Source organism: Oncorhynchus mykiss, chromosome 15 (genome assembly GCF_057628025.1).
Source record: "Oncorhynchus mykiss isolate SJ-2025 chromosome 15, ASM5762802v1, whole genome shotgun sequence".
In the NCBI taxonomy this organism is placed as follows: domain Eukaryota; kingdom Metazoa; phylum Chordata; class Actinopteri; order Salmoniformes; family Salmonidae; genus Oncorhynchus; species Oncorhynchus mykiss.
Genome location: NC_143036.1, coordinates 30,645,961 through 30,658,442, shown reverse-complemented (window position 1 = coordinate 30,658,442; position 12,482 = coordinate 30,645,961). Strand labels below are relative to the sequence as shown.

Genomic DNA, 12,482 nt, shown 5'->3' with positions numbered 1-12,482 from the left:
TTAACTTACCCGTTTAAAGCTGTCCAGTGGGTATTTGATTTGCGAACTCCGTCACATTTGTGCAAAAGAAACACTGCTAACCAAACAGTGCTAGGTGCATGTGCACTTCAATTAAAGGGCAACCACTCAAAATGTAAATATCTTCGTTTTTTCCCAGATATCAAATTAAACCCTGATGGGGTTTAAACATTGTTGTGACCATAGAACATCCAAGCTTTTGCTATTTTTTGCTATAAACAATTTGTGCTTTTTATAGCGAAAACCATAAGAAATGGGAGAAATCAGAAACCTGGAAAAGAAAAAACATAAAGAAATACCCAAAGAAATATAACGGAATTAGGCAAAAAATAAAAAAAGATTTTAAAGGGCCCTACCAACGTTTTTTGCTATGCATGACTTTATGTCATCCTGCAGCACAGCATTTGGGGGAAAGTTGAGGTCAGGTCCAATGTTGCCTATGCACCCAAGAGCGAAAGAGGTTGGGCCATCCTAGAATTGTTTTAATTTAGAGTAATATAATATACACCATTTAACAGACACTATGGATACGGTTATAGATGATTTGCAACACATGTATGTAGTGCTAATGAAGGCTTTATTGAGACTTTATGAAGCCTTTATAAGCTGCTCTTCATTTAAAGCGGGAACACATTCCCTCCTAATGGAGCTGAGGAATCCAGAGTCACATTCCTCCCACAGCATTCCTTCAGACAAACTGCATCCTAGAAACTGTCTGGTGTGGGTGTGCTTGAGATGACCACCTCTACCTCATCTCGTTCCTTACAGCCCTTCCCAACAATGCATAAAATAAAATAGTAACACAAGAGGAATAAAATAAAATACACAAGATTATACAGGGACTACAAGTACTAGTACCATATCAATGTGCAGAGGTACAATGCATTTGAGGTATATATGTACATGGAGGCAGAGTAAAGTGACTAGGCATCAGGAAAGATAATAATAATAATAATAATAATAATAAGAGTAAGGGCTCTCCCGAGTGGCGCAGCGGTCTAAGGCACTGCATCGCAGTTCTTGAGGCGTTACTACAGATCCGGGTTGGATCCTGGGCAGTGTCGCAGCCGGCAGCGACCGGGAGACCCATGAGGCGGCAGACAATTGGCCCAGCGTCATCCGGGTAGAGGAAGGTTTGTCCGGTCGGGATGTCCTTGTCCCATCGCACTCTAGCGACTCCTGTCTTGGGACGGGCGCAGTGCACGCTGACACGGTCGCCATTTGGATGGTATTTCCTCCGACACGTTGGTGCGGCTGGATTAAGAGAGCAGTGTGTCGAGAAGCAGTGCTGCTTGGGAGGTTTGTGTTTCGGGGGACGCATGGCTCTTGACCTTTGTCTCTCCCAAGTCCATACGGGAGTTGCAGCAATGGGACAGGACTGTAACTACCAATTGGATATCACGAAAAAGAGGTAAAAAAACAACATTTATAATAAAAATGTTAAATAATTAGAGTAAAATAAAGAACATAGTAGCAGCAGCAAATGATGAGTGTAAAAGTGTGTGTGTGTGTGTGTGGGAGTGTCAATGTAGTGTGTGTGAGTGAGTATGTATATAGAGTCTACAATGTGTGTAGTGTCAATGTGTGTAATGTCAGTGCAGATAGTTTGGGTACCATTAATTGACTATTTAGCAGTCTAGCTATTTAGCAGTCTTATGGCTTGGAGGTAGAAGCTGTTTTGGAGCCTGTTGGACTGAGAGTCGATGCTCTAGTACTGTTTACTGGACGGTAGCAGAGAGAACCGTCTATGGCTTGGGTGGCTGGAGTCTTTGGCAATTTTTCCGGCCTTGCTCTGACACCGCCTGATATGGAGGTCCTAGATGGCAGGGAGCTCAGCCCCAGTGATGTTTTTATTTGTATTTTTTATTTCACCTTTATTTAACCAACGGGGCGGCAGTGTAGCCTAGTGGTTAGAGCGTTGAACTAGTAACCGGAAGGTTGTGAGTTCAAACCCCCGAGCTGACAAGGTACAAATCTGTCGTTCTGCCCCTGAACAGGCAGTTAACCCACTGTTCCCAGGCCGTCATTGAAAATAAGAATTTGTTCTTAACTGACTTGCCTGGTTAAATAAAGGTAAAATAAATAAATAAAACCAGGTAGGCTAGTTGAGAACAAGTTCTCATTTGCAACTGCGACCTGGCCAAGATAAAGCATAGCAGTGTGAACAGACAACAACACAGAGTTACACATGGAGTAAACAATAAACAATAAACAAGTCAATAACATAGTAGGGAAAAAAATAATCTATATACATTGTGTGCAAAAGGAATGAGGAGGTAGGCAATAAATAGGCCATAGGAGTGAATAATTACAATTTAGCAGAGTAACACTGGAGTGATAAATGATCAGATGAACATGTGCAGGTAGAGATACTGGTGTGCAAAAGAACAGAAAAGTAAATAAAATAAAAACAGTATGGGGCTGAGGTAGGTAAATTGGGTGGGCTATATACCGATGCACTATGTACAGCTGCAGCGATCGGTTAGCTGCTCAGATAGTAGATGTTTAAAGTTGGTGAGGGAGATTTTTGCAATTCGTTCCATTCGCAAAAATCGAATCAAATTTATTTATATAGCCCTTCGTACATCAGCTGATATCTCAAAGTGCTGTACAGAAACCCAGCCTAAAACCCCAAACAGCAAGCAATGCAGATGTAGAAGCACGGTGGCTAGGAAAAACTCCCTAGAAAGGACAAAACCTAGGAAGAAACCTAGAGAGGAACCAGGCTATGTGGGGTGGCCAGTCCTCTTCTGACTGTGCCGGATGGAGATTATAACAGAACATGGCCAAGATGTTCAAATGTTCAGAAATGACCAGCATGGTCCAATAATAATAAGGCAGAGCAGTTGAAACTGGAGCAGCAGCACGGCCAGGTGGACTGGGGACAGCAAGGAGTCATCATGTCAGGTAGTCCTGAGGCATGGTCAGGCTCAGGACCTCCGAGAGAGGGAAAGAAAGAGAGAAAGAGAGAATTAGAGAGAGCACACTTAAATTCACACAGGACACCGAATAGGACAGGAGAAGTACTCCAGATATAACAAACTGACCCTAGCCCCCCGACACATAAACTCCTGCAGCATAAATACTGGAGGCTGAGACAGGAGGGGTGAGGAGACACTGTGGCCCCATCTGAGGACACCCCCGGACAGGGCCAAACAGGAAGGATATAACCCCACCTACTGTGCCAAAGCACAGCCCCCACACCACTAGAGGGATATCTTCAACCACCAACTTACCATCCTGAGACAAGGCTGAGTATAGCCCAGGCAGCAGAGAACTGGAAGGAAAGGCGGCCAAATGAGGTTTTGGCTTTAGGGATGATCAGTGAGATACACCTGCTGGAGCGCGTGCTACGGGTGGGTGTTTCCATCATGACGAGTGAACTGTGATAAGGTGGAGCTTTACCTAGCATAGACTTGTAGATGACCTGGAGCAGGTGGGTCTGGTGATGAACATGTAGCGAGGGTCAGCCGATTAGAGCATACAGGTCGCAGTGGTGGGTGGTATAAGGTGCTTTAGTAACAAATCGGATGGCACTGTGATAAACTGCATCCAGTTTGCTGAGTAGAGTATTGGAAGCTATTTTGTAGATGACATCGCCGAAGTCGAGGATCGGTAGGATAGTCAGTTTTACTAGGGTAAGTTTGGCGGCGTGAGTGAAGGAGGCTTTGTTGCGAAATAGAAAGCTGACTCTAGATTTGATTTTGGTTTGGAGATGTTTGATATGAGTCTGGAAGGAGAGTTTGCAGTCTTGCCAGACACCTAGGTACTTATAGATGTCCACATTCTAGGTCGGAACCATCCAGGGTGGCGATGCTAGTCGGGCGTGCGGGTGCAGGCAGCGAATGGTTGAAAAGCATGCATTTGGTTTTACTAGCGTTTAAGAGCAGGTGGAAGCCACGGAAGGAGTGTTGTATGGCATTGAAGCTCGTTTGGAGGTTAGATAGCACAGTGTCCAAGGAAGGGCCAGAAGTATACAGAATGGTGTCGTCTGCGTAGAGGTGGATCAGGGAATCGCCCGCAGCAAGAGCAACATCGTTGATATATACAGAGAAAAGAGTCGGCCCGAGAATTGAACCCTGTGGTACCCCCATAGAGACTGCCAGAGGACCGGACAACATGCCCTCCGATTTGACACACTGAACTCTGTCTGCAAAGTAGTTGGTGAACGAGGCAAGGCAGTCATTAGAAAAACCGAGGCTACTGAGTCTGCCAATAAGAATATGGTGATTGACAGAGTCGAAAGCCTTGGCCAGGTCGATGAAGACTGCTGCACAGTACTGTCTTTTATCGATGGCGGTTATGATATCATTTAGTACCTTGAGCGTGGCTGAGGTGCACCCGTGACCGGCTCGGAAACCGGTACGGTGGGATTCGAGATGGTCAGTGATCTGGGGGGGGGGCAGAGCTGTTGGCCGAGGTTGGAGTAGCCAGGAGGAAGGCATGGCCAGCTGTTGAGGAATGCTTGTTGAAGTTTTTGATTATCATTGATTTATCGGTGGTGACCGTGTTACCTAGCCTCAGTGCAGTGGGCAGCTGGGAGGAGGTGCTCTTGTTCTCCATGGACTTTACAGTGTCCCAGAACTTTTTGGAGTTAGAGCTACAGGATGCAAATTTCTGCTTGAAAAAGCTGGCCTGACTGCGTGTATTGGTTCCTGACTTCCCTGAACAGTTGTATATCACAGGGACTATTTGATGCTATTGCAGTCCGCCACGGGATGTTTTTGTTCTAGTCGAGGGCAGTCAGGTCTGGAGTGAACCAAGGGCTATATCTGTTCTTAGTTCTGCATTTTTTGAACAGAGCATGCTTGTCTAAGATGTTGAGGAAGTTACTTTTAAAGAATGACCAGGCATCCTCAACTGACGGGATGAGGTCAATATCCTTCCAGGATACCCGGGCCAGGTCGATTAGAAAGGCCTACTCACAGAAGTGTTTAAGGGAGCATTTAACAGTGATGAGGGGTGGTCATTTGACCGCGGACCCGTAGCGGATACAGGCAATGCGGCACTAATTGCTGAGATCCTGATTGAAGACAGCAGAGGTGTATTTGGAGGGCAAGTTGGTCAGGATAATGTCGATTAGGGTGCCCATGTTTACGGATTTAGGGTTGTACTTGGTGGGTTCCTTGATGATTTGTGTGAGATTGAGGGCATCTAGCTTAGATTGTAGGACTGCCGGGTGTTAAGCATATCCCAGTTTAGGTCACCTAACAGAACAAACTCTGAAGCTAGATCAATTCACAGATGGTGTCCAGAGCACAGCTGGGAACTGAGGGGGGTCGGTAGCAGGCGGTAACAGTGAGAGACTTATGTCTGGAGAGATTCATTTTTAAAATTAGAAGTTCTAACTGTTTGGGCATTGACCTGGAAAGTATGACAGAACTTTGCAGGCTATCTCTGCAGTAGATTGCAACTCCTTCCCCTTTGGCAGTTCTATCTTGACGGAAAGTGTTATAGTTGGGTATGGAAATCTCAGGATTCAGGCACAACAAGGACATCAGGGTTGGCAGAGTGTGCTAAAGCAGTGAGTAAAACAAGCTTAGGGAGGAGGCTTCTGATGTTGACATGCATGAAACCAAGGATTTTTCAATCACAGAAGTCAACAAATGAGGGTGCCTGGGGACATGCAGGGCCTGGGTTTACCTCCACATCACCCGAGGAACAGAGAAGGAGTAGGATGAGGGTGCGGCTAAAGGCTATCAAAACTAGTCACCTAGAGCATTGGGGACAAGGAATAAAAGGAGCAGATTTATGGGCGTGGTAGAATATATTCAGGGCATAATGTGCAGACAGGGGTATGGTGGGGTGCGGGTACAGCGGAGGTAAGCCCAGGCACTCTGTGATGATAAGAGAGGTTGTATCTCTGGACATGCTGGTTATAATGGGTGAGGTCACCGCATGTGTGGGGGGTGGGTCAAAGGAGGTATCAGAGGTATGAGAAGTGGAACTTGGGGCTCCATTGTAAACTAAAACAATGATAACTAACCTGAACAACAGTATACAAGGCATATTGATATTTGAGAGAGACATACATAACATAACTACACACAGAGCCTGAGTTTGCGGCTGTGGCCAACAGATAAAACATTAATAAACAGAATGGAGTACCGTGATTAATGGACAGTCCAGCAGGCATCAGCTATGTAGCCAAGTGATCATAGTGTCCAGGGGGCAGCAGTAGGTGGAACAGGGAAGCCGCCACTACGCTAGCACGCGGGCGACACAGCGTTTAAAGTTAGTAGCCCGGGGGTGGTAGGGGGGTCTGCTCAGACGGAGGCCGGTGGAAGGCACAGCCGAGTATTTGCGGGGCGCCGCGTCGACAGAGAATCCAAGCCAGATGGCGAAAGAGGTATTATAGAATTTTGTTTGCTAGCCGGGAGATGTGCCTGGCTCACGGCTAACTGGTGCTAGCTTCGTGGCAGTGGCGTTAGCCACTATAGCCAATCGGTAGCAGCGGTGATCCGGTGCCAAGGTCCAGAGTTTACAGCAAGGATCCGGTGGAGTATTGGGCTCTAGCCTTGTATGAGTGGGTTTCGGGTGAACAGCTGAGTAGGCCGGGGGGTGGGCCTCAGGGATAGCTTCGGTACTGGGTGCCTCGGAGGGTGCAAGCTAGCTGTGAAGATTAGAAGTTGTGGCCCAGGGGTTACGGCAGGAATCCGGCGTTGTTGCGGAGAGACAGTCCGATACTGATAGATTGGCGAGTAATATCCAGGCTAAGAACAGGGCTGGTATCTGTGCAGAAGGTAAAAGCCGCTAGCAGTGGCTAACAATGACTAAATAGCTTGTAGCTAATTAGCTGGTTAGCTTCTGGAGGTTCTTGAATGTGTTCTAAAGTTAAAAAATAATAGCGATTCCGTATCACATTGGGTGAGGCAGGTTACCGGAAGGTATAATCGAATTAAAAATCGAAAAGAGATTTTTTTGGGGGGGGGAAATATATACAAAAAATACGAAAAATACAAAAGTACACGAGAGGACGAACAAAACATGACTACACTGCTACGCCATCTTGGATCATCTTGGATGTACTGGGCTGTCCACACTACCCTCTGTAGCGCGTTGCGGTCAAGGGTGGAGCATTTCCCATACCAAGCGGTGATGCAGTCAGTCAATATGCACTCGATGGTGCAGCTGTAGAACTTTTGAGGATCCGAGGGCCCATGCCTAATCTTTTCAGCCTCCTTAGCGGAAGAAGCACTGCCTTGCCCTCTTCACAACTGTGCGGGTGTGTGGACCATGTTAAGTCCTTAGTGATCTGGACACCAAGGAACTTGAAGCTTTCAACCCACTCCACAACAGCCCTGTTGATGTGGATGGGGGGGTGCTCTCCCCTCTTTCTCCTATAGTCCACGACCAGCTCCTTGGTCTTACTGACATTAAGGGAGAGGATGTTGTCCTGGCACCACACTGCTAAGTCTAGGAATTCCTCCCTGTAGACTGACTCATCGCCGTCGGTGATCAGGCCAGCCACTGTCGTATCATCAGCAAACCTGCTGATGGTATTCTAGTCATTCATGGCCACACAGTTGTGGGTGAACAAGAGGTACAGGAGGGAACTAAGCACACACCCCTGAGAGGCCTCTGTGTCATAATTTATCATTGCGTTTGTTCTGTAATTTACCCTCACATCACTGGAACCGCATTGTGTCATATGGACAGCCAAATTGAACTGGGACTCTTGAAGATCAAGTGGCGGGATTGGGATACTCAGATCTGGAAGCTCTTGGTTTATCTCTGTGAGGGATGTATGAAGTTCACTGTGTTCATTAAGTTGCTAAGCACACACACACACACACACACACACACACACACACACACACAACAATAGTTTCAGATGGATGGCGGGGATATCAGTCGCAGGCCAGGAAGTCTGCAGTGTGCCTTGAGGTGGTCATGGCAGATTGAAATGTTTGGCTGCACTGTGTCAACAGCCCTGTGTGTGTGTGTGTGTGTGTGTGTGTGTGTGTGTGTGTGTGTGTGTGTGTGTGTGTGTGTGTGTGTGTGTGTAGAGGGGGGCATGTTCAAGCTTCTTTAGCGTGTTTACTTAACCTGTCTCAGCATACACAGCCCAGTCCTCACCTCCTCTCTGTCTGGCCACAGCAGAGCAGTGACAGATAGGAGGGGCATGGCGTTGTCTCCAGTTTCATATCCCTCTTACTGGAGAAACATGAAAACGCAATGTTCTTTAAAGCCTTCTTCACAGTGTGTGTGTGTGTGGGGGGGGGGGGGGTATAGACTTCTGTTCCCCACAAGAGTAGTAATTAAACCAAAATTTGACCAATTGGGGGCATTTTGTTAGTCCCCACAAGGTCAAATACTATTTCTAGGGAATTTCAGGGTTAAGGTTATAATTAGTGTTAGGGTTATAATTACGTTAAGGGTTAGGGTTAGGAGCTAGAGATAGGGTTAAGAGTTAGCGTTAGGAGTTAGTGTTAGGTTTAAGGTTAGGGTACGGGTTAGGGAAAATAGGATTTTGAATGGGACTGAATTGTGTGTCCCAACAAGGTTAGCTGTGTGTGTGTGTGTGTGTGTGTGTGTGTGTGTGTGTGTGTGTGACTGCAGGCGATAGAGCTTCATAAAGACTGACATTCAATCCCCTGAACCTCTGCTCACTATTCGCCTGGCAAGGCCAAGACCATCGCCTCTCTCTCTATCTGTGTCAGGTCAGTCTGTGTGTCCCAAATGGCAGCCTATTCCCTTTACAGCACACTACTTTTGACCAGAGCCCAATGAGCTGGTCCTATGGGCCCCGGTCAAAAGTAGTGCACTATAAAGGGATTAGGGTGCCATTTGGAACACAAACAGTGTGGGTGGGTGCTTATACTTACTGGTCTGTACTCAGTGACCTTTGTAGAGATTAGCAGTGTTTCAATCATAGACCCATAGAGACATCTGCAAAACATCAGAACTGGGTTAGAAACAACCCAGCACTGAGTAAATAGTGGACAGAACACACATTGGGTTATTTTGACCTACTTAGTTGGGTTGTTTTCTTTGAAGACTGGAGGCATGGATTAGTAGGAGTGTGGCATTCAAATAGTTATTTTTGGCCACCCATGAGAGTAAATGTAATTCCAGTTCTGTTCTGATCACATGTTAAGGTTAATCACTGATACTTTTGAAGGTTTAATGCCTTTGCATATTTCAATGTTGGGATGGTCACCACTTTATTGTTTAAAATTTTATTAAAATGTCCCTTCAATATTTTTTGCACATATATTAATATGTGTGTATGTATATGTATATTAATTATAATATTAACATTTATTGTAATATTATTTTAAGTGGTAACTCTCCCAACAATGGGATATACAAAGGCACCTGAGGAACTCATAATCTTGTAAAAGCTACAAACATGTGATGGCAATAGAACACATTATGAACCAGAATGACATTTACTTTCATGGGTGGCCAAAAATAACTATTTGAAAGCCACGCCCCTACTAAGCCACGCCTCCAGTCTTCTGATCTGACATGGTAGCTCGATTACCCAGCATCAATAAACCAACAACCCAGCTAAGGCTGCTTTCACATAGGAAGCCAAATTCTAATATTATTTTCACTATTTGGTCTTCTGACCAATTAGATCCGCTCTGAAAAGGATCTGATGTGATTGGTTATAAACCAATTAGTTGAAAAAATAGCATAAGTGACTCAAAGTGTCTGGGTCAAAATAAAGTGTGTTCTGTCCAATATTAACCTAAATTGGGTTGTTTTTAAGCCAGCATTTTTTTTGAGTGTAGGATGCTTTCTCACGGGGTGGCTTAAGGCTGTGCTGCACTGTTACAAATTTAACTGGATGGCACAAAAATACTATATATTTCTCTTAATATACAAATTGTGCTACTTATTTTCTTGAACAAGTAGTACAGCGTTAGCTAACACCTGGTAACGTAGTCTTTGGCAACTCTTCCTGTTAGCTACAATAATCTAACCAAAATACAATCTTATAATGTAAGCATCCTTATCTGAAAACTTGTCAAAACTTGACTGTACAGACTCATGGCTGCCTTTGAGGATTAATTCAATCGGGTCTTGACGGGAGGCTTTAAGGTAGCCAGCCCGCCAGCCAGGCAACCCTCTCACCTTTGCTGCGGTAATGTAGCTGTCAAGAGCAGGTGGGAGGGCCCACATAAACATTTTATCTAATGGTTTTCGACACGGCACTCACTCACGCACACACAAACACACACACTCCGTGCGCCGCACTCAGGGTTTGGCAGACAATGGGCACTGTATGCCGCTCGCACCGTACGCTTTAGGATGTTTGTCTTTTTCAGGGATTAAAGGGATCCAGGAAATGATCTCACTGTCCTAGTTTCTGGGACAGGAGTCAGCCAATAACCTAGTTCTGATGGGGACATGTGGAGGAGAAATCAAAGACATAACGCTGCTATGTTCTGTGGTGTTATGTTCTGTGTTTAGTGCCTTGGAAATATTGTGTGTGAACCCTATCCCCTAGTGCACTACTTTTGACCAAGTGCACAATTTTGACCAGGGCCTGGTTGAAAGTATTGCACTGTATAGGGAATAGGGTGCCATTTGATGTGCTCTGTGTGGACTCCCTGCACACTGTGAGACCAGGGCCTGCACAACTGCCAATCTGTCGCTGTAATCGGAGATGGCACTCACTGACAGAGAGAGAGTGATAGAGAGAGAGAACTGATGTATGTATGAGTGTGAGTGATTTTGTGGATCTTGTTTGTTTGAGAATTGATCTTTGCGTCAGGACTTGTTTGCAGTGACACCCTAACTCATTACTCAGTACACGTCTTTGTTTATACACACACACACACACACACACACACACACACACACACACACACATACACACGCAGTTGGCCTGTTATGATTACGTAAAGGAGGTCAGGCAATAGAGGAGATCAGGATGGCAGCTTTCAGCCACAATAGACTAGATCCGTAGTTCAAGTGAAGTGACCAACAGACAAACCTTTTTAGTAGTTTAACTAAGCTTTGTTGAAGATGCTCCTAATCTCGATTCTATACTACTTGTTCATTTGACAGCAAGCCTAGCTAATCGTCCTGTGAACTACTCAGTCACTACTGTACTTAATCTCGTTCCCAGGCACTTCCGCACAAAAACTTCCGCCCAAACATGGCCTTCCTTAGCTAATACAAAAAGACCAGGAGAAATTCCGTGCGCATATGCATTGGCTTAATCGGCTTAATCTACCAACCAATCATCTCCCACAACACCTTCCCCCTAACCCTCTTCAACGCCTCGCATCTCAGTGCAAGAGGCATCACTGCAGTACCTGGTTCAAATCCAGGCTGCATCACAACCGGCTATGATTGGGAGTCCCATAGGGCGGCACACAATTGGCCCAGTGTCATCCGGGTTTGGCCGGGGTAGGCCATCATAATAAATAAGAATTTGTTCTTAACTGACTTGCCTAGTTAAATAAAGGTAATAAAAAATAAAGGCCAACTTTCAATAGTTTATATCACAGGCTTAATTGTGCTGTGTGCAATAGCCTGGGGATGAGGTTACTACTGTACTGTACGTACTTGCAAAAATGTACTTGAAAAAAAAAAAAGTAAAAAAAACATTTTTATATATATATGTTTGTTCTCTGACTTTTTATGTCGTTTTTTAAAACAAATTTTACCCCACATTCCCTCTGCACTGATATTTTTTTGTTTTCATAATTTTGTAGTTTCCTTTGTAGATTTTTAACCACTTTTTCCCATTTCCGCGATGCAGTGTCATCAATATATTTTCTCCATCATTTTGTAGTTCTCTCTGTATATTGTGTAGCGTTCTCTAACCAGGTTTTCCACCTCCTGTCCCCCTCTGCAGTGTCATCATGTATCACCACGTACAAGAAGATGCCTCCGCCGGTACCGCCGCGCACAACCCCGCCCAAGCCCTTTATCTCCATCACGGCCCAGAGCAGCACCGAGTCGGCCCAGGACGCCTACATGGACGGGGGGTCAGGCCCCCGGACCCACATCAGCACCTCCCAGCCCGGCCTGTCCAACTCCAGAGAGAGCATCGACAGTATGAAGGTATATCATATAATAAAGTATATTGTGTATTCTGAAAATATTATAAAACTTAACGGTATGTCAATCATCTGTTTTTGACATTTGTGATTTTATCAGTGTCAATTTGTGTTTTTGTCAAATCAATAAAAAAATAAATACATTTTTTTTAAAACATATTTTATTGTTTATTTTATTATTATTATTATAATAAAGGCCCTGACGGCAGCCATCGAGGCAGCTAATGCCCAGGTCCACGGCCCAGCCAGCCAGCATGTCACCAACAGCACCATCACCGCCACCAACATTGCCTCCACCAACAGCAAGAGAGACACCCTCCGGAAGTGCCTCTCCATAGGGATACAGGTCAGAGAACAGACACAGATATGCCTATGAGCGTATTGACCAAACAATGACTACATGCTGACCACACACTGACCTGTGGTCTGTTCTTAATT

At 45.3% G+C, this 12,482-nt stretch overlaps 1 protein-coding gene across 2 annotated transcripts in view; it reads left to right on the top strand.

Moving 5' to 3' along the window:
- Positions 1-12,482, top strand: part of dlgap1b (DLG associated protein 1b) — a 274,671-nt gene that overhangs the window by 235,384 nt on the left and 26,805 nt on the right. For both annotated transcript variants that reach the window (XM_021563015.3, XM_021563016.3), the window contains exons 7-8: positions 11,840-12,048; positions 12,241-12,390. In XM_021563015.3, coding sequence (XP_021418690.2) covers positions 11,840-12,048; positions 12,241-12,390 — 359 coding nt within the window. The remainder of the gene's footprint in view (positions 1-11,839; positions 12,049-12,240; positions 12,391-12,482) is intronic.